The following is a 22607-nucleotide window of genomic DNA, read 5'->3' on the forward strand; positions in this document are numbered from 1 at the left end:
TGCCAAAAGCAAGTGAGGGCATTTTCAATGTGGCCCAAATGTGGACTGGTGAAATTTGGCTGAGACTGAGCTTTCATTGTTGGGATGAATCATGGTCTGATTCCAGTGGATGCCTGAAGAGATCTGATTTGGGAAATTTACAGTAAATTTCCATAGGACCAAAAAGAAGCAGCCTAGACATCAGGTAGTGACAAGGCTCATTTCCAAAAAAAAAAAAAAAAAAAAAAAAGCTTTAGGAGGAGTTGGGATGGTCCTCCCCTTCCACAAAGGAGAGTGTCATGTACAGCAGGTCTCACCTATCTTGGTGCCAGGTGGACCTTTGTATTTACCATCCAGGTCTTTCTGGGCAGGGATGGATAAAGCCAGTTCAGCCCTCTAAACTGCTTTTCTTATTTATGATTACATTTCCCCTAGGAGAAAATTTCTGGTGCCTAATGTTTAGACCTGACAGACTTGTCCTCTACTAGGCATCTTACATGTGATCCAAGGTCCTGGGAAAGACCCAGGTATTTCACCATGACATTCTGGAAATAACCAATGGGAAATAATTTTAAATTTATAATTATATATATATATATAAATTTATAATTATATATATATATATAAATTTAAATTTATAATTATATATATAATTATATATATTATATATATATATATATAAAGCTCTCTCTCTCTCTCTATATATATATATATATATAAAGCTCTCTCTCTCTCTCTATATATATATATATATATAGAGAGAGAGAGAGAGAGAGAGAGAGCTTTAGAGGTTCCTTAGTTTGCTGAAAATTCTGCTAAAATTTTTAGAACTTATTAAAAAAAATAAGAGGGGCACCTGGGTGACTTGTGTCCAACTCATAATTTCAGCTGAGGTCATAATTTCGGGGTTATGGGGATTAAGTCTCAGGTTAGGTTTTGTGCTCAGGTGAGTCTGCTTGTCCCTCTCCCTCCTCCTCTACTCCTCTTCCAGCATGTATGTATTCTCTCTCTCTCTCAAGTGAATAAATTAAATCTTTTTAAAAATTTAAAAAAAAAAAGGGGGCACCTCAGTGACTCAGTGGGCTAAGCCTCTGCCTTTGGCTCAGGTCATGATCACAGGGTCCTGGGATTGAGCCCCGTATCAGGCTCTCTGCTCAGCGGGGAGCCTGCTTCCTCCTTTCTCTCTTTCTCTCAGCCTGCCTCACTGCCTACTTGTGATCTCTGTCCATCAAATAAATAAATAAAATCTTTTAAAAAATTTTAAAAGAAGGAAGAAAAGCTACTTTTAACCTGAAAAAAAGAGATAGATTTCTTTTATTTTAGAGAAAGAGTGTATGTGTGCATGCAAGCTGGGGGAGGAGCAGAGTGAGACAGAGAGAGACTATTTTCAAGCAGACTCCCAGCTAAGCATGGAGCCCCATGCTGGGCTCTATCCCAGGACCCCGAGATCATGACCTGAGTGGAAATCAAGAGTTGGTTAATTAACTAACTGAGCCACCCAGGCGCCCCAGAAAAGCTACAATTAACTTGATTGAATTTTAACCAGTGGTTAATTCAGAACTGTGTTCATTTTGTTTTCAGTTCCCTTCTCCCTTGAACTTGCTCAGACTACTCTCCTTAGTCTTCTGGGAATGAGTAGAGAGAGTAGCAAATGGACAAATGGGAGAGAACAAATCTCTTAAAATACAGCAATTCCCCTTAATTTTGATAAATTATTGTTGTGTTTTTTTGGGATGACTTGGTTTTTGAGCTTTATTTTGTTTTTATACTAATTCAAGATAATGGGCATTTGTTTAACACCCAACAATATATGCTCCTATATGGCATGGCAAATGTTATGACTCAACTCAGCAAACTCTCAAGTTTCTCTTAGGTTAAAGAAGCACTAGACTTCTCAATTTTCTCAGTGTGGCTGGACTGACTAGTATGAATTTCACAAGGTGGTGTATGTTTGCCTGAAGATGTAAGATGGTAAATGATCATAGGTCAGAACTGTGTGACTGCCCCTCATAAAATCCTTCAGTGGATAGCCATTCCTTCTAGGATCAAGTCAAAATCCTTGGATGGCTTACAAGACCTCTCTAAGTTTTCTCTTACCACTTTCCCCTTGGATCTGTTTTTTAGATGCATCAAGCTCCAGCCTGCCTCAGGGCCTTTGAATGTATGTTTGCTTTTCCTGAAACACTTCCCCTTCTTATTCTCTTTTCCTTATTTCTCTTTATTTACATGTCATATCCCTGGCAAAGACTTCCCTGACCATCCAGACCAGGCCAGACTTTTTTGATATACATTCTTGCAACGCCCTGAACTTTGTCTCTATGGCACGATTGAATATAAATAGTCACAACTGCATTTTGATAGTTATTTAAGTGTATCTCAGATAATGGCTAAGGCCATCCATGGTCTTTCACAGTATGATGTTCATTCAAGGAAACAATCCCATGTCTAATGGATAATTTTTTTAAAAAATTCAAATCTCTATTTAGTCTTGAAAAGGGAATGAGATGAGAATGCATTCTTAATGTCCAGCAAAACATACCAAAACCCTTTCCCCAGTCTGTCCCACTCTTGATTCTACAAAGAATACTGCTACTCTTCAAAAATATTAGGTTGCTGGGCCAGAATTTGCTCAGGAGATGGGCTGGGGAAAGAGACTGTGAATGTACACATTAGTGATTCCTACCCCACCCCACCCCGGTCTCTGTAAGAACTTCAGTCTCTTAGAAAGAGGGACCACATCTGTCTCAAACACTACCATGTCTCCAGCAGCCCATACTTGTTGAGCACATAGTAGAGGCTTAGTGAATATTTTTACTGAAGCATTGTTGAGCCCCAGGAAGTAATGTGTTGCCACTCCTCTTCCCACAGTGAGAACTACTTGGTCAGATGGGGCAGCAAGGGCTTCCCGAAGGAGATCGAGATGCTCAACAACCTGAAAGTGGTCTTCACGGTGGGTGTGCACTGCTTTCTTGTTACTGTCTTCCATACTCACAAGGGTATGATCTTGGAAACGATGCCAGTCACTTGGTCAGAAGGAAGCCTGACCTGGGTGCAGATCTGTGTTCTTGGTATTTCTGGAGAGATTCAGCAGACGGGGTATGTGTGGTGGAGTGTTGTGTGCCCTTTGGAAGCTATTAGGAAGATGGATCTTCCCCTCTCACTATCTCCTCCCTCTTTCTTTCTCACTCACATGAACATCAAGAACACTTGCAGAATGCTGTGTAAACAAGCATAGACCCCTTCCAGCAATAATGTCTACCTGAACTGGGAACAGCAGCTATTCTGATTTATCAGTTAATTCATGGTTAACCTGAGTTCCTTTCTTTTGCTCAAACTTTCTAAAAACCTCTCTAAAATGTATCAGAAAAAAAAGAAAAGACCTTCTAAGAACATTTACTGCATTGATAAATTGGATATTCTGAATATAATCAAATCACAGATTACTAAAGTTCTTAACAGATCCCTGAGATCATTCTTCTATATACCAGTATTCCTGCGCGAAACATATGCAGAAATATTGAAATCAGTTCTTAGTTGGGTAATTTATTTCTGAAACCGAGCTTGGCTTTTTAGTTCTGGAAAAGAAAAACATTGGGGAAAAAAAGATAGGGGTTATTATTTCCAGCAAAGGCCTTTCTCTTTTCCTATTTCCATGTGGGTGTGTTAAGAGTGTGATCTTAAGGTACCTAAAGATATTGGTGTTCTCTGTAAGCTCCTTTGGGGAAAAAGAGCTTTTATGAGATTTTTCACTCTGTTGCCTATGTTAGCAAGGGAAATTACAGAGGAGGAGCCAGGGAGGAATTTGGGCATTGGCTAAACCTATGAGTTTGATCCGGGAGTGACCGACATGCTAGATTAACCTACGTTGCTCTACAATAATTTTCCAGTTACAGCCCATTAAGTGCAATGTCTTATGTTATGTCACAATTAGATTGGAGCGCAGCTGATTTATTTTGTTTGTTATTTCCTGAAAAATGAGCCAGAGGCATGGAATAAGATCATAGTCGTAATTGCTTAGACAAAGTTTTCCTGGCATATATAAATGTGTCTCAGTCCTGCTTATTATTAGTTAGAAGGAGGAGCCTATTTAAGATTTTCTTGATAAATAAGAAGTCCCATGGGGCTTCCAGATTAAACCAGGAGACAGATGTTTCATGAGAGGGACAGGGACAGGGAATCAATCAGTGGTTCATTTTGCAGATAACCAATTCATGATGTAAACATGCAGGAAAGGGCATCAATAAATTTGTGTCTCTCAATATCAATGAGAATGTGATTCTGCCTGCATGGAATTCTGCCTGTGCCACCACCTCTTCTACCCACAGCAAATGATTTTGGGAACCTTGGTTGACTGGTTCAATGAGCTAATACTTGAAATGATGGGGGTTTTTATTTGGGGACAAGGAAGGTCATGGTGCTCTAGCTTCTTTTATTGATTCACGAGCTATCCAGTGAATACCTACTATGGGTAAGCTCTGTGCTAGATATTGAGGACAGAGCATTCATTGAATAAGAGGATAGGTCCTTGCTTTCAAGATGTGCTGGGGAATTCAGAAAACAAGTAAATGAATAAATAAGCAAGAATATATCAAAAGGCAATCCATGCAATGCAGATAATTAAAACAGGGTGATGTGATCGCTTTTGACTGGGCTTTTCTTCCTTCCTTATTTTCTTTCTTTTAAGGATTTTTTTATCCATTTACTTGACAGAGAGAGAGAGAGAGACAGGAAATAGGGAACACAAGCCAGGGATTGGGAGAGGGAGAAGTAGGCTTCCCACAGAGCATGGAGCCCTATGCGGGGCTCGATCCCAGGACCCCGGGATAGAGGACCTGAGCCAAAGACAGACACCCAACGACTGAGCCATCCAGGCACTCCTGGGCTTTACTTTTAGTTGGGCATTGAGGTAATGTTTAAGTTAGAGATGAGAGAAGACTTTGCAGGCATATAGCTTTCTGGTCTTATTTCTCTTATCTCTGGATGTTAGCTCTTTCTGGTTTCCTCTTTGAGGGCAGAACCCTAGGAGCTGGCACATGGGTTGGGCCAATGGTGAGCTTCCCCTGTCTGCTTTATAAACATTCACCATCCTTGGCTCTGTAAGAGGAAAGCAGAGCATGCTACCAGTTTCCCTAAGAATTTTCTCAGTTTGGGGATTATTGCTAACACACAGAAAACAAGACTGAACAGAAAAAGGAGTACTAATGGATTAGTAAATTAAGTGACACATGTTTTAAATTCTGTTGTCCTGCCTCAGCGTCCCTAATATGCCTGAGTTTTATAAGGCCAAAATAAAAATGATTGAGAAACACCACAGATTGGAACATGCTTCTGAGTGAGGATTGCACATTTATACACTCTCCAGAGAACAACGTGTGCTCACGTATTTTGTTAGATGCTAAGTTTCTCTAGTGCCAAGAGTCTCTATTGAGGCAGCTCTTAGAGATCTGGTGTCTTCCTTGAATCAAATGAAATCTCTTCAAAGAAGTGGAGTGGAAGAGGGGCTTAATTAAGAACCTCGTAGGCTTACCTAGTACGTTAGTTGCCGGAGCTGCCATTACAAAGTGCCACAGTCTGGGTAACTTAAGGAACAGAAACTTATTTTCTTGCAGTTCTGGAGGCTGGAGGTCCAAGATCAAGGTGTGTGCAGGACTGAATTCTTGTGAGGCCTCTCTCCTTGGCTTGCAGATGGCCACTTCTCCCAGTGCTCTCACATTGTGTTCTCATGCGGTCTGCTCTGTGTGTGTGTCTGTGTCCTAGTCTCCTCTGCTTGTAAGGATACCAGTCATTGCATAACCTCATTTTAGCTTAATCACTTCTTGAAAGGCCCTATATCCAAATACATTTTGAGGTGCTGGGGGTGAGGACTTCAACACATGAATTCTGAGGGGATGTAATTCAGTCCATAACATCTAGGAAGGATCTTTTCAGGTGGCAGGGCTTTTGTGGTTCTAGAATGCCTCTGAAAGATACCAAAAATGTGAAAATTCCTAAAGAGACAAGAGAAGTAATTAAAGACGGAGATCATTATACAGAAGCAGGAATTGCGCTCCTATGGATGGGAAGGATTTAGATATATAAAGGAATAAGAGACAAGCATCTGAGGCAGAGATGTGGACAGGGGGCTTAGCAAAAAAGAATGAGTTGAAAGTGAGCATCGTGTGTTTGTGGTGCAATAAAGGAATCTTTGTGACAAAAATAGAGTACTTACATGCAGAGAATAGTAGGGAATCAGGCTAGGACAGCCGGAAATATATTATGTCTGGGACCTTTCACGTCATCTGTGGAAGATTAGCACTAATAGGGTAGAAAATCAGGAGCTAGTAACATCGTTGTGAGGAGAGAAGTGAAATAATGAACATGACTTCTAAAGATATGTTTGTAGAGGATTTCAGGGTGGGTGAGAGGAAGGAGTCAGGCAGGCCAGAGAAAAGGCTGTTCAATCATCTGTATGCGAGGTAATTGGGATTTCAAATTCAGGTGCCTACAAAGCAGGGCAGGGAATACAAATGAGTGGCTAAGCTTCCTCCGTCAGGAAGCCCCCTTTTCCTCTGCTTTTCCTTTTCCCCTGTTCCATAGGGAGACTTTGGAGAGTAGAGAAGCAGATGTCCATTTCCTCAGCCAGTGAAGGGACAACCCTTGTATCAGCCAGTAGTTCTCCAGAGAACCTGAACCAACAGGTTATATAGATAGACTTATTCTAAAGATTTGGCTTCCATGATTGTGGGGACTGGCAAACTTGAAACCTGTATGGCTGGCCAGGAGCCTGAAACTCAGGCAGGTTTTCTATACTGCTACCTGAGGCAGAATTCCTGCTTCATTGGGAAGCCTCAGGTTTGGGTGCTGGAAGTACAACAGTGAATGAGGTCTCAAGGCCTTCAGCTGATTGGATGAGGCATATCTACATTATGGAAGCATATCTCCTTGACTTAAGTCAATTGATTATAGATGTTAATCTGACTTACAAAATACTTTCATAGCAACATCTGGACTAGTGTTTGGCCAAACAACTAAGCACTATAACCTAGCCAAGTTGATGCATAAAATGTAACCATTGGACACCCCACGCAGAAAGATGTGGACAACACTAGGCCATGATTTGTTTCCAGATCACACCCCCATGCTCTTCTTTCCACACCAGCCACAATGAGAGGGTGGGAGTGGCTGCTTTGCCTGGGCCCTGACTCTTATGTGAGCTGACAGGCTATTCCCAGTGCATATGAGGATTAATTTGGAGGAAAAGTAACTTTTCCCGAGTGAGGGCAGGTCCAGGATTTCCTACTCTGATGCCAACAACATGCCTTGATGTTCTTTTTTTCTTAACCCAGCTGGAAGACATTCCCAAGAACACCGAAGCTTTTAGATTTGAGCAGGACAGTCAGATGCTGAGGTGGTCTGGTTGGCTTTCCCTCCACTGTATCTTTCTGATGGTGAGAGAGATATGTTGTGGTGATTTGGTTTATAGACTTTGGTCTTAGAATGACTGTATAGTGTCTCCAAGGACTAAGATCATGACTGCAGGGAAACCCCTTGTCTTCTTTGTGTCTCAGTGTTCCCATCTGTAAAATAGGGGTGCAGTAGTACTATCTACTTCAGAGAATTGTTGAGGATCAAATAAGACAGTGGCTTATGAGAAACTTGGCACAGTGCATAACACGTTAGTGTAGTTCACCATGTCGGTGTTCTTCTTCAGGGCACATACTGGAGTGCACTCTGCTGTCCCCCTTGAGGTTAGCTGCAACCACCTGCCTTGCTTTGGTCATTGAAATGCAAGCCCAAGTGATGTGTGGAAGATTTAAGGGCCTGTAAGTGATTTGTCACCTTTCCTTCTCCTGCTGTGCGGACAGTGGAAGCATGTGTTGTGATGAGATGGATCATCTGTCAGCTAGGAACCCTGCGTAGGTAGATAAGCGGAGTCCCCAGCCATCTTCATTGGGCAGGTAGCCTGAGCTAGAAGTAAACTTCTGTTGTCTCTAAGCTCTGAGATGCTGGGATTGTTTGGTGTCACACCAACCCACTCCTGAGTGATATCCAGACCCCAGGTGCTCAGGAAATGATAACCGTTGGGACTGTACCCTCTTCCTTTTGCTTTCTCCCTCAGTGGTGATGAGCAGTGATCAGACGGATGAAGTCATCTGTGGCAACTGCTATTTTGGATCCATCAGCTGACATATAGGAGATGCCACCTGCATAACTGATATTGTACTTCTATCCTTCTCTCCCTGTTGGTTTGAAATTGAAGAATTGGGGTTGAACACCAGGGACCTGTCAGTCCGTTTCCTTTCTAAAACTCACCTTTCTTATCTATGAAATGGGTATGATCGTCTTGTTTTCTACCTTTCCCAGGACAAATTGTATGAGTGGTCCGTGTATATTAGGTGCTAAGTACATCCCCCCACAATTTACTATTAGTGGGCTTCCTTTTCTAATTCTCTAGACACATCCATCATGTGTAACTATTCATTTCCTGCTCTGTAGGATCTCGGAAACAAAGACCTCAACAGGGATAAAATTTACTTGATTTGTCAAATAGTCCGAGTTGGGAAGATGGATCTCAAGGATACGAATACGAAAAAGTGCACGCAGGGACTAAGGCGACCCTTTGGGGTGGCAGGTAAGGACATACTACACACTATTAACTTTTATCAAAGTGCATATTTTATTTGGCTGAATTTTTAAGATTATTTCTTTCTCTCTCCTCTTACCCGCCCCCTCCCCCAATATATACCAGACAGCTCCTAATACCTACATTTCTGGTGACTAAATCAAAATAATTGGTGACTAAGTCCAGATTTATGATGAAGGTGGTGAATAATGGATTCCTTGGGTCTGCAGCAGAGTGCTGGGAGCATAGTGCCGTCTGAGCAGTTGGCGCCCTTGCTCCCCAGTGTGGTGAGGAAGGAAGAACAGTACTAGTGGGATCTAATTATGAGGAACAAATCATTTTTTAAAAAAATATCCAGGACAGGAAATGCAGTTACACAGAATGAGTCACTGGCCACATGTCTAAATTCCAGATGGAAGTGGACGTTTGGAGAGTCCGTGTGACCAGATGAGGTTGCTTCTGAGCAGCCTCACCTCCGCATTTTTCTCCAAGCCTTAGTTCTCTCTCTTGGGGTTTCTAAGACTTTATCATTCTTGTCCCACTTTTATGGGTTTTGTTATTTAACTAGAACTCACATTGTTATTTACCTAATATATTTTCTTTTAATTAGCCCACTTAAAATTAAAAGACCTTTTTTTCTTAAAAGAGCATTTGAAGACCTGTGGAAACAGCAGTTTGATATGCCAGTTTTATTTCTTTTTATTAAATATGTATTTTAGTCGTATACCATTTATAATTCCTCTATATCATATATAAACTCACTGTTTCATGTTTTTCCTTTAAAGATACTGATCTGTCTGTATTCACAAACCACCTGGCTTTCCAACTAGTCCCCTAGCACTGCTTACAAAGTGGCTGGGTGGACAAGTTAGCTTATAAGGAGCCAAATGGTTTTTTAATCAGGCATTGTTGCTAGTTAGCTAACTAGGTGACCTTGGGCAAGCATTTTCCCCAGGGTCTTAGTTTCATTATCTACAAAATGAGAGACTTTGACTTGATTGGTCTATGCCCTGCTCTGAAATGCTGATTCTATATAAGGAATACTCCTGGCATCACAGTGTCCCTGTTAAGATAGGAAGCGTCCTTCAGTCTTACCTCAGAGTGTGCCTTTGTCCCCAGCTCTAGTCTGCTCTCCTTTGGTTTCAGGGGACAACAATCCTGGTGTAACTGAAAAGTTCAGGCATAGATTGCTTCAGGCATAGCTGGATCCAAGAACTCAAATTTATATCTCACTCTGTCCTCTTGCTGGCTTATTCTGAAGATGACTGTCCAATTAGCTGGCAAAACATGGGCCAGCTATTCCAAGCTTGAGTCTACCAGTTTAGTAATCCAGGGGAAAGAAAGCACCCCTTCCCATGAGTTTTAGTACAAGCCCCAGGAACATGAACATAGGCCACGTGTTCATCCCCTAAACAGTTATTTTGGGCAGGGGTATGTGGTCCTCTGATTGGCCAAGTCCTGTGAACAACTCTGGAGCCGGAGGGAGATTTTTCCTCCCAAACCATGCTCACTGAGATGGGTGAGGGGTGTCTGTTTATCAGAGAGAAGGGATACTGGTTAAATTCACATAACTAGATGTGGTCACTGGTAGATTATTACCCCAATGGGGCAACGTTCTTGGGTCCCCTCCCTCCTCAGGAGCTTTGTACTATCACTTTGCTATTGCTCAATAAACCTTGCTTTGCTGCCCCCTGCCAAAAAAATTATTATCCCCATGGTTTTAATGGCTCCCTGACCAGGGCCTGTAGAGTTTGAGATATTTCATACTACTGGGATTTGGGCTATATCCGATCAGCTTTTCTCCATGGTTCTCTCCTGGCCTCACAACAGTTTCTATAATCCCCTCTCTTATGCAGTTCTTCACCTTTGTTTTATGGACATTTGGTGGCTAATTTAAGGAGAAGTTTCAGAGGATTCAGGATCCCTCTGGAATTGCAGGGTTCAAGCTTCCTATAGGCATGTGTCTGTGCATATGAACATGTTTATGAAAAGGGGGTAAGGAGATTTCATTAGATTCTCAGGTCCTATAGGGAGTCACTGTGCTTGGATTTTGTAGGCACAGTAGACATCCAGTACATATATGTCAAATCCAAACTTAGTTGTTTATTACTTACTTGTTGCATGTTATGAACCCTTGCTGTCTGTGTATTGCCTGCTGCCGTCTAGCTTGTCTTTTTTAGACTTCCTGACCCAGCCTCTAGTACTACATCTCATCCCATTGACATGGTTTCCTGGAAGCAGGAGGATATAAGTCATTAATAGATTTTTCTCTTTTTTGTTTGTTTGTTTGTTTGTGTTTAGTTATGGACATAACAGACATCATCAAGGGGAAATCAGAGAGTGATGAAGAAAAGCAGCACTTCATTCCTTTTCACCCGTGAGAGATTTCTCCATTCCTTCCTCTTCTCTTAAACCACACCCTTTCTCATTGAGGGCTGCTCAAAAGCAAGGTGCACTGATTCCCTGAGTTGGTGATCGCCCTATGGGGCCTCCCAAGAGGAGAACAGGAAAAGAATGATGATCTCAGTGCTAAGGCACTTGAAACCAGCCAGACTCATTCATCAGATGTTATTTATTCAACAGAGTTTGATTGAAAGCTGGCAGAGGGCTGGGCACTGTGCTAGGCACCAGGCATGAAATGGTCAACAAGATAGACATGGCCCTGTCTTTGTGGAGCTTATGTTTAGATGGGGAACTAAGTAGATAACAAAAGATTAATGCATTAACTACAAGTAATAAGGAACCACAACTCTGTGAAGGAACAGCTTATCAGGGAATTGTTATCTGGTTCTCACTGATAGAAATATTCATGATTTCAGAGGGAGGGTAGTGAGGAGGGTAAATGTTCTTTTCCTGCTCTAAAAAGGAGTCTGTAAGGAAGTAGGACCCCATGTTTGAGAATGTTGTCCTCACTTTGTTACACCAAGGATGTCCAAGGAGAATGGAATTTTGCCACTGGTAATGAAGTCTGTGACTCTTGTTAAGGTATGTGATTAGGACTGAGCAGGAGCAGCTAGTCTTTGCCATCTTGCTGAATGGATGTTGCTTTTGAGGGCTTAGGAATCCTTCTTTTCTAAGAATATATATATATATATATATATATATATATATATATATAATCTTCTCTACTTGTAGCAATAACATTCCCAGATCTCAGAGCCATGTTGGTTTGTGAAAAAGAGAAATCTGTTTCTTTTTTTTTAATTTTTAATTTTTTATAAACATATAATATATTTTAATCCCCTGGGGTACAAGTCTGTGAATCATCAGGTTTACACACTTCACAGCACTCACCATAGCACATACCCTCCCCAATGTCCATAACCCCAAGAAATCTGTTTCTTGATGGCACGTATGTTGACTGAGCTGGCTTGGGCAGGCTCACTTTTCACCTAAGGTATATGGGGACACTGGTAACTTTGTGGAGCACGTGGACCTCAAGATAGGGACCCCATAAGAGTACCATGCAAGAATTTTGTGCTTTCTTTTCCTTCCCAGAGTGACAGCTGAGAATGACTTCCTTCACAGCCTGCTGAGCAAAGTCACAGCCTCCAAAGGAGACAGTGGAGGGCAAGGTACAGTGCCACAATGCGCCGAGTGGGTTGGGTTCTGGCTTGGGAGCTCTTGATTCTTTGGAAAACAGATCAAAATCGTAAACCCTGGGAAACATAGTCTTCCTTCCAGACTGACCACTGTGAAAAATGGGAGCGTGTGATCTATGGAAATGGAAGCCACATCTCCTGAATCTGAATGTCCTCGTGCCCAAAGCACAGCTCCTATGTGTCAGGCACCTTTATAGAGCTCCTTATTTGACTGAATTCTTCCCACGGTCTTGTGAGATAGGTGGTACCCACCTCACTGCACAAAGCCTGCGTGGGGGAATTTGACAGAAGCGGACGCTGTTGGAAGTAACGAGTGGCATTCAAACCCACAGATACCTGGCCCCAGAGCCCCTCTGCTTTCTACCTTCTGCCTCCTCCTGTGTTGGGTCACTACATCTGTGATTGTTGCTGCTTCCAGCAGTCTCCTCCAGAAAGAGCCCAAAGGGAGAGATGGTGGGAGGGTGAGCATGAGCATACCTTGAAGTTGGCTTTTCATGGTAGTCATTCCCTTCCAGGCCTCTGGGTGACCATGAAGATGCTTGTGGGTGACATCATTCAAATCCGCAAGGACTACCCACACCTGGTGGACAGGACCACTGTGGTCGCCAGGAAGCTGGGCTTCCCAGAGATCATCATGCCAGGTCTGGCCTTCCCATGGGGCAGGGGTGGGTCTGGCTTGTCACAACTATTTTCTTTTCAAAAAGTCAACTCCTTCCTTTTCAACTGCTTTTTTTCTATTTCTCTCCCTGAAGGTAACCACTGAAAATGATTTTTGTATATCCAAAAATCTTCCCTATAGTCACATAATAAACGCAGGCACATAAATATATACACATGCACTTTTTTTGCCTCACAGATGGGATCACACTTCATATGCCTTATATAACATTACTTTATATGCTTTATATAGGGTTCTGCCACTTGGTTTATCACTTAATTTATCATAGACATCCTTCCTACTTCACTACACATAGAATAATTCTATTCTTTTGGGGAGAAAATTGTCATTCTCTTAAATTTTAAACTACACATATTTTTTTTATTACCAGAGGACACTATGCCCGCTGTAAAATGTTCAAATTGCACGAAAAGGTAAAAAGCGAAACATTAAAAGCTCCCTCAAATTTTTGTCTCCAGAAGTAACCTCTATTAAAATAGTCCAGGGCGCCTGGGTGGCTCAGTGGGTTAAGCCGCTGCCTTCGGCTCAGGTCATGATCTCGGGGTCCTGGGATCGAGGCCCATGTTGGGCTCTCTGCTCAGCAGGGAGCCTGCTTCCCTCTCTCTCTCTGCCTGCCTCTCTGCCTACTTGTGATCTCTCTCTGTCAAATAAATAAATAAATAAATAAATAAATAAATAAAATAGTCCAAACATGATCATAGTAAAAGAAAAACAAATGATATTATGTAATAACACTATCTTGAAACTTCCCTTTTTATCTTAAACCCGTCTTAGGCTTGCGTCCACCACTGCTCTCGCTGACTGACCCCTTTCCACAATGTACGGTGGTCCACTGGGGGCCTGTGCTTTACCTGACACGGCAATTCCCCGTGCATTCCGCTGCGGGGTTTTCTATTCTTACCGCCCCCATTCCTGAAGACCCTCCGGACCTCTTCCTGACCCCCTGTCCTTGGACTCGTGAAAAGTCACCCTACCTGCATCAGCACAGTGAAGGATCTGGGGCTGCAACTGTGGACTGTGGTTGTTATTCATCATGGGCCCAGGAGCTCTCCTTTGCCTTCCCAGAAGGTGTCACTAGAGGATGGAAATTCAGTAATTTTAATGACGGGAGACGAAGAGAGCCGATTTTGACCATCCAACCTACCTTTTTGCAATTGATGTTCTAACGTTCCTCCTTCCCCTTGTTACCTCCTTCTCCAACCTCCCTGATGAGGAAACAACACTTTTTGGAAACATGTCTGATGTTAGTTTCATTAGCAGACGTCAAGGCCGGGCACTTGCCTTCCCACCCCCGCCCTCGTGCCTTCTAGTCAGTGTCTCTCCTGGGTGTAGAGACATGCCAACTCTTGTCTCTCTCTCTCCTCTGCCTGCAGGGGATGTCAGGAACGACATCTACATCACTCTCTCACAAGGCGACTTTGACAAGTACAACAAGACCACGCAGAGGAATGTGGAAGTGATCATGTGTGTGTGCGCGGAGGATGGCAAAACGCTGCCTGTAAGGGGCCCTGTTGCTGCTCTGGGTGCCCCGGCTGCCTTGAGGGCTTCTGCTCACCCAGATTTGCTTTTCCCATCCCGGTCTGCTCCCTAAATGTCAGGTGCCTTCGGGATGGCCTTGAGTAATGTGATCTACACCTTTAGAGCTCGGTTTGTACACTGGCCCATAGTAAGACCTTGTGCCGTTTTCTCTTTACATCAAAGCAGTGTTTCAATGTCTGCTTCTCCCCTTTCATGATCCCTTCTTTTTCTTTTTCCTCTTTCTTTCTTTTTTTTTCTTTCTGCTTGGCTTCAGCTCACAGGTCAGCTTCTTGTTGTTAAAATGTTGTTCTCATTGAAATCTGAGCTGGTTTATTCAGACAAAATCCCTGGCAAGAAAAAGGATCAATACAGAGCCTGGGGCTGGTGTGGAGACTCAGGATGGCCTCAAAACAGACATTCCGAACACTCAATCCAACTCCCTAGTGCCCAGCTAGAAATTCTGGTGGAAAGCCTTATTCGTAAATTGATCTCCAGAGGGCCAACACCGTATAGTCAAGAATGCAAATCACATTGCTATAAATATTTATACAGCATATGTCCTATACAATATTTCTCATGTGTGTTTACATTTATTTACTTATATTTCCTTTAAGGTTGTTAGCAATTGTGTCCAGTGTGTGGGAGGGTTCTGCCTCTCAATTTCTCCTTTTGGAGTACTGAGCTGAAAATAAAATCAGCTCTCCGCAGCAGTTTCAGCGTGGGCAAAGATTCCGCTTAGGCCACAGCAGGTGATTAGATAGCACAGTGGGGTGGGGGGTGGTGAGTATTGATAAATCATCTGCTCTAGCCTTGGGGCAGGGCTCAGGCAGGTTTTGCTACCCTCTACCTAAGAACATAACTAGCATTCACAGAGGAAATGCTATGTGCCACGCACTGGGATAAGTACGATGTGTTACCATTATTATTCCCATTTTTACAGAGGGTGAAACTAAATGTTCAAGTGAAACCACTTTTCCAAGGTCATGAAGTTAGTATGTGGCAGAAATGGAGTTTGAGTCCAGGTTTCAGGCCCTCTTAAATAGTTCATGGGGATGCCTATCCATTTAAAAAAGTCCCCCAACTTGTTTCTCATTTCAAAAATGAAGCTTGAATAACAACTTCTATCAAATCCTGGGAAGATTCGTAATTATTTTTTGAATTTAAAAAAATCCTGTTGTCTTTTTGTTGGTAAAGACTGGCCCCCTTAATTACTATCTGGTTGAGCAAAAATCCAAGGGTTTTACTCATTCTCTCTTTGTTGGATTCTGAAAAGTAAAGTAAGTGAGAGACACTTTGCTCAAAAGAACACAAAAGAAGAGCAGAGGTTTTTATCTGAAAGGGAAATTGCATTTCACGAAGGTATAGACCATTGCTTTGAAGTTATTTTTATCCAACTACCTGTTGGAGGACTTTTAAACCTCAGCTTCATTTTTGAAAACACTGATACGCTTGCCTTCGGTATTGCTGAAGGACAAATTGGAGGGAACAGTTAACAGGAAGGCAGGCGTCTTATCTTGCTTCTGAACCATTCTTCTTCCACCCCTCTGTCACCCTTTCCAGTCACACCCTAAGGCTAAGCAGACACACTCTTCAAAGATGAATATATAAGCAGGTATTCTGGGGGCTGAAATGAAGAGGTAACTATGGGGCACGGTGGTAATTTGCAGTTTCCTCTATTAGGCAAGTTATGGGGGAGTTCAGTTGACTGACTATTGAAAATTGCTAAGGAAGCTTGTGGGAGGCTGTTCTTTCTTTATTTGCAGAAATAAATATTACTGCCTAATTAAGTGTCAGGCAGCACACTCAAACACTTGATACTGGTGGGTTCCTATGGGAATAGTCCCCTTCAGGAATATCTAGTTCTTTTCTTGTTACAGGCGCACACTGCTTTTAGAGGAGCAGGGCCAGAGGACAGAGTGTGTTACACTTGCCCTTGGCTCACTTTGGGGTCTCAGTGAACTTGTTCAGGAGGGGACACAGCAGAGAAGCTAATGGTGTGGGCTCTGGGATCAAATAGATCAGATTTAAGTCCCAACCTCCCTTCCTAGTACCTGTGTAATCTTCGGCAAGTTTTATTTGTCTGTAAAAGAGGAATCATCTTGGGGTTGCAAGTTAAACAAAATGGTACCAGTAAAGCACCTGGTTTGCAGTAAATACTCAGAAACAGGAAGGGGGGGGTAATATTTAGAGAAGATAGAGCAACTGGGCAGGAACCCAGGCAGTCCAATAAGCAATCTGATGTGGACGGATGCCTGAAACAAGTTTAAGGAGAAGTGAGAAGGCTCTGATGCCAGGCCTAGAAACCTCTGCTCTTCTGAGACCAGCTAGCTTACGTGGGTAGAGGCAGGGCACGGAGGACAGGACATTAGAGTGCTTAAGACCATGGACTCTGGGGCCAGGCAGCCTAGTTCAATCCCTAATGCAGCCTGGTTAGCAGAAGGACCTTGAATAAGTTATGTAATGTCTCTATGCCTACAGTTTTCAGTCTGAATAGTAGGAGACTGGCAGTTGCACCTTGCTTTTGTGAACTTCAGATGAGATGATCTACACAATAGGTGTTCATTAAAATTGACCATTATTACTAGAAAGGAATGGTAGTATTCTGCTTTTATTCTTGCCTTATAGATGGCATCTTCCTGGGATGTGGCCTTATAGGTGTAGGACCCTCAGTCTCTTAAAGTGCATTCACATCCATGGGGTCATTTGTTCCTCTGGTGATTACCACCAGGTACACAGGGCCTGTGTGAGGAGGCTGATTTTCCCTGCTGCTAAAGTGTGTCCACTAAGTCAGCATTAAAGCCTCTAGGCTTTCCTGATTCCTGCTCACATTGAAGACAATCTGAAACCAACTAGGAATTCTCACTGTTAATTGGGGGTCTTGGGGGTGGGCAATGGGGAAAATTATTAAACAGGTTTACTTGAGACATATATAAATTCATATTTTCTCTAAAACTGGGCTCAGTCCCTGGTCATGATTCTCAACACACGTGAAAACATTCAATTTTAACTCTGGCATGTTGAAGGGAGGGTCTTAGGTCTTCCTCAGAGTAATACTGGATCTTTTTCCTAAAGCCTCAGGCAATCAAAAATTTTCATCACCAAGATAGTTCTGTGGGATTCAGTTGCCTGGCATATAGTAATTTTACTTTTACCAGAGATATATGTGTATTCTCAAATTTTATAAGATACATGGGATTCACTGGAGTTACAGAAACTCTAAGCCCATAAATGTCACTTGATATAAATCTTAGGAGGCTGGAGAGCATCTAGGTTGTTGTGAAAGGAACATTGGACAGAGAGATAGCGGGTCTTAGACATATGCCAGCTCTGCTATCTTTCTGGGCAAGTACTTAACCTCTCAGTGCCGCAGTTTACTCAGTTTTGAAATGGGGATAGTAGTGGTGATCATTGGTGGTGTTTGTGAGGATTGGATTAAGTGAGATAGTACATGTAAAGGGCTCAGCATATTGCTCAACAAAAAGCAGTCTCTAAGTAGTTAAACCAAGTTTGAAAGCATGTTTACTGTTCAGGCCTCAAAAATTTCTAAAAGACTTCATCTCTTTGAAAACCAAGAGATTGCTTTTCTCCATTTTTAGTTCATTGGTTATTCTGTTTTTTTAAAAAATTTAATTTAATTAATTTACTTTGTAAGTAAAGATTTTTATTTATTTGACAGAGAGAGAGCGAGCGAGCACATAAGCAGAGCGAGCATCAGGCAGAAGGAGAAGGAGGAGCCCAACTTGGGGTTCAATCCCAGAACCCTGGGATCATGATATGAGCCAAAGACAGATGCTTAACCAACTGAACCACCCAGACACTGCAATTCTAGTTGTTTTTTTTTTTTTTTTTAGATTTGTTGTTTTTTGAGGTTAATTCTGAAAGGATGCTATATCCTTATTTTGAAATGGACTCAATTTGACTGCGAGTACCATCAGTCATTCTTGCCCTACAGCTTGGAAGGAAAGGAGTATTCCAGTGTGAGGGGAAGAATTCTCTTTCCCACAAGTTAGCTTCTCTTACGGGGGGTCCTAGAGTGCTTGTATGTGGCTGGCTTTGGTCATTTAATCTCATGGTGGTGGGCGTGGGGTTGGTGGTATCAAGGATCCATTGGTGAATCTGCTGGAATCTGGTAAAAGGCAAGGAGTCTGTCATCCTAAAAATGCCCAGAGGCACATAGTTTTGCAATATGGGGGCCAGGGGCTCCAAAACCAATCCCTTTGTCCCTATTTAGAGACTGGAGGTAAAATTTTTAGGCCTTTCCTGGGAGACCCTATTTAGATCCTGTTTGGGGGCCAAACCACAAGAATTAACAGAAAGAGATAGAATCAGGGGCCGACAGGCCCTATTAAAAGATACTTTTCCTTATTACTCTGAGGGTGTTTATGGCAAACAGCAAATGCCCTATACTTGGAATACTCAGGTATGCTTGCTCTGTACTCATTCCCTGCTTGGAACATCTTGCCCACATTTTTTGCTGAAAGCCAACTTGGAATCTTCCTTCAAGATCCTTAACTGTCCTCACCTCCAAGAAATCTTCCCTGAATCCTCAGGCTGCACTTAAGGATCCCTTCTCTGTGTCCCACTGTAGTAAAAAGACATATGTCCGCTGCTGTCACATTGTGTTGTTCAGTGATTTATCTGCTTATCTAATGATCCCTCCCCCAAACTGTGAACTCTCATGTCAAGTTTAATATCTGACTCATGTCCATATCCCAGTGCTTGGCATGGGCCTGATACCAGAAGATGCTTGGTAACAGTAGGGCTCCCCCAGGCCCCTCTGTCCCTGTATCTGTCAGCAGCCTGGGCTCCCTCCTCTCACCCAGTTTCCCTGTTAGCATCAGAATCCATCAAAGTGAGCTGCTGCTTGACTGCGCTGAGCCTGTTTGTAAACTTTGTGCACATTCAGATTTAAGAAACAAATAGTATTAATAAGAGTGGCAGCATGCAGTAACTCTAAGGCTGGTTACCATTTACAATAAGGCAATCACGTCAGTGCCTGGTGCGCTCCAATGGTTTCCGGAATGCAAGTAATAGAATTTCTGTAGTTAAACAGCTGTCACTCCCGGGGCCGGGGATGTTCATGTATAAATCGGTAATGTAGAAGGGTACCTGGCAGAAGGGTTGGTGAAGGGAGGGTTTTCCGGCCCTTGAGGCCAGTGTTGGCCTCAGGACCAATAGTGTCCAAGCACCAAAAATGGCAATTCTGTAGTGTTTTTTCTTTCTCTCTCTTTTTTTTCCCTTGGGTCAGAATGCAATTTGCGTGGGAGCTGGGGATAAGCCCATGAATGAATATCGGTCCGTTGTGTACTATCAAGTCAAACAGCCACGGTGGATGGAAACAGTCAAGGTAATAATAGTAATAATAATAATAATTAATAATAATAATAGCAAACATGAATCTAGGGGTTCTGAGACACCATCCTAATTTGAAGCAATACCCTAGTATATGCCCAGTTGTATATCAGGCAGTGGAAATGGTGACAAGTACCCTGACCTCCTGATCCCCTTCATTGACCCAGAATCAGCCACGATGGGATTGTCAGATGGTCTTCTTGCTCACAGTGCCCAGCCTGCCAAGCTGTGTCATTCCACTCAGCAGTGAGGAGCGACAGAGCTTGCAAGTGAACGTGAGGCTATAAGAGACAACTTAATGCCTGAAAGACACTGTCTTGGGAGGGTGCCTGGGACAAAAGTGGCATTAATCACAAATATCCATATTACCAGATTGTCACATGAAGCAGAAGGGAATATCGTACATTGGAAGAGGAGTTTGGAATTAATTTAGTGAACAGTGATGCTTGAACGCACCTTCGACTATCTCTGCCTTGTAATTAGTAGCAGTCTTTACTCACCCCGTGCTCTGAACCCAAACACAAGATGTTCACATAACTTCCTTTTCTGACACAGCTGCCCAAATCTCAGTGGTTCTTGCCTGGTCACCTATATTCCCATTTTCCTCAGTGTGTCTCCCTGAACCCACTCTTTTCAAAATGACCTGCCCAACTTTGGCGTCAGAAAGCTATTGGATCAAGTTGGTCTCCTCTTTTCCGTGTTCTCTTGTACTCTAATTATTTCTCTTTGCTAGCCCTTGTCACATGGTTGTTAAATGTCTCTCCATGTGAACCATGAGCATTGGCATAGCGGGGCCTCTGCTTCGCCTCAGCAAGGCCAGCGTTTCCCGTGACGGGCTTGCAGTGGCCATTTGATTCACAGTGAAAGAATGAATCAGACTGCAGTCGCCCAGGAGGCTCTCAGTTTCTTTGTTCTGTCTGAAGTCACAAATGGTGGACCTCTTCAGGCTCAGAGTTCATTCTCTGGAGCAGAAAGTGCCCCCAAAGTATACATCTGCTTGACTTTTAATAGTCACCGATTCAGTATAAACTTGTCCCTCTTAAAGATCAAGGTGGTTTTCTCACAGGTAGCTAAGCTTCTCTGCTTTGGCTTGACTCGCCCATTGCAGAGGGAGCTGGGAGGTGTCAGGAGTTAGGCAATCCTAGCCAGGCTGGATGTGTCTCAATTTAGGGTGCAGCATACCACCCACTGGACAGTGAGACAGGGGTGACGGAGGACTGAGTGATTTGGCTCAGTGTCTTCAGAGGTGAAAGCATCTGGGTATCTGTCCAGCCAGGGATGGGAATGAGCCCTAGGATTTTCCCAAGTATTATTGGATTCAAGCATTTTTACGAATTTGCATGAACAAGAGTCTTCGAGCATACCCCCTAATGACCGTGGTTAACTTGCTAAGCCCCGCTGCACTTGCCAGAACTCCTGGAGTGTATAAAGAAAATGTGCATCGTGCAGTTTGCAGTGCATCAAATCCTGTGCTAAAGTTATGTGACTTTTATATCAATTTGGGGAGATTCATTTTAACCCACTGTAATTTACGGACCTCTTTTCATTGGCTAGGAATGCAATTTGCCAAATGGATTACATTTGGTACTTTATTTTCTCTTCATAGCTAGTTCTTATGTAATTTATTTACAGTTCATCGGGCTTGATGGATGGGTAATAAATCAGCATGCAGACTCTCAGTTAAATGGTCAGACTTTCTTTGGTGGGTGTGGGTGGGCTGGATAGGGGAGGGCTGTTTAACTCATTGGCTTCTGAGCTCTGGTTTCTGCCTACCAAGGTGGCTGTCCCTATCGAAGACATGCAGAGGATCCATTTGAGATTCATGTTTCGGCATCGATCATCCCTGGAATGTGAGTACCTGACCAAAAGGCATCTCTGAAGCTCCCCTAAGGGGGGCAGAGTGGGATAACTGGGTGGTCCATGTGTCATTTTTTTTTTCCTGACCTCATAATGCTATTTCTAGCTAAAGATAAAGGAGAAAAGAACTTTGCCATGTCCTATGTGAAGCTGATGAAGGAAGATGGGACCACTCTGCAAGATGGACCCCACGACTTGGTTGTCCTGAAGGTACCATGTGTTGGAATTAGCTCTGCAGTGAGTGGGGCATAGGAAGCCAAGGGAAGATGGCAGCATTGCTTAGTGGTTAACAGCAGGGACCATAGCATCCCACACACCAGGGTTCACCAACTGTGTGGCCTTGCACAAAATCTTACCTTCTCTGCCTCTGTTTCCCCCCTCTGAGAGCCCTCAGTGAATAACTGTTGAGTGAGTGTCACATGAGACTGCTCATTTAAACACAACCATGATGGGTACATAGCACATGGAGTAAGTGGAAAAGGTTATTATTACACAGAATGGGCTATTGAGGGGCACCTGGGTGGCTCAGTCATTAAGTGTCTGCCTTTGGCTCAGGTCATGATCCCAGGGTCCTGGGATCGAGCCCCACATTGGGCTCTCTGCTAGGCAGGAAGCCTGCTTCTCCCTCTCCTACTCCCCCTGCTTGTGTTCTTGCTCTCGCTTTCTCTTTCTCTGTCAAATAAATAAATAAAATCTTATTTTTAAAAAAATAAGAAAGAATGGGCTATTGAGTCTGTAAAGAGCCCTGTGGGATGTGTAGAATACCAGCAAGAAACATTTGAGAGATGCCTCACTGCCGGTAATGGAAATATATCAGAATCTGGGGTCCCAATCCTGCCACTGACTAAATCTAGAATCATCTCACACATCTTCCTGAGTATCAGTTTCCTTTTTCTTAAGTGTGATGGTAATATTTATGACAAACCAATGAGATGACCCATGTTGAAGAGCTATGTATAAAAGGATGTACAGATACTGACCATCATTATTTACATCAGGAGACTAGTACTGTTTTTGA

General features: G+C 42.9%; 1 protein-coding gene across 3 annotated transcripts in view; it reads left to right on the top strand.

Annotated features, from left to right (window-relative positions):
- The window catches only part of DOCK2 (dedicator of cytokinesis 2), a 417788-nt gene that overhangs the window by 46039 nt on the left and 349142 nt on the right, over nt 1-22607 (top strand). For all 3 annotated transcript variants that reach the window (XM_059174270.1, XM_059174267.1, XM_059174268.1), the window contains exons 9-17: nt 2848-2929; nt 8455-8590; nt 10883-10958; nt 12080-12156; nt 12699-12824; nt 14236-14360; nt 19629-19727; nt 21510-21582; nt 21696-21799. In XM_059174270.1, coding sequence (XP_059030253.1) covers nt 2848-2929; nt 8455-8590; nt 10883-10958; nt 12080-12156; nt 12699-12824; nt 14236-14360; nt 19629-19727; nt 21510-21582; nt 21696-21799 — 898 coding nt within the window. The remainder of the gene's footprint in view (nt 1-2847; nt 2930-8454; nt 8591-10882; nt 10959-12079; nt 12157-12698; nt 12825-14235; nt 14361-19628; nt 19728-21509; nt 21583-21695; nt 21800-22607) is intronic.

Source organism: Mustela lutreola, chromosome 5 (genome assembly GCF_030435805.1).
Source record: "Mustela lutreola isolate mMusLut2 chromosome 5, mMusLut2.pri, whole genome shotgun sequence".
In the NCBI taxonomy this organism is placed as follows: domain Eukaryota; kingdom Metazoa; phylum Chordata; class Mammalia; order Carnivora; family Mustelidae; genus Mustela; species Mustela lutreola.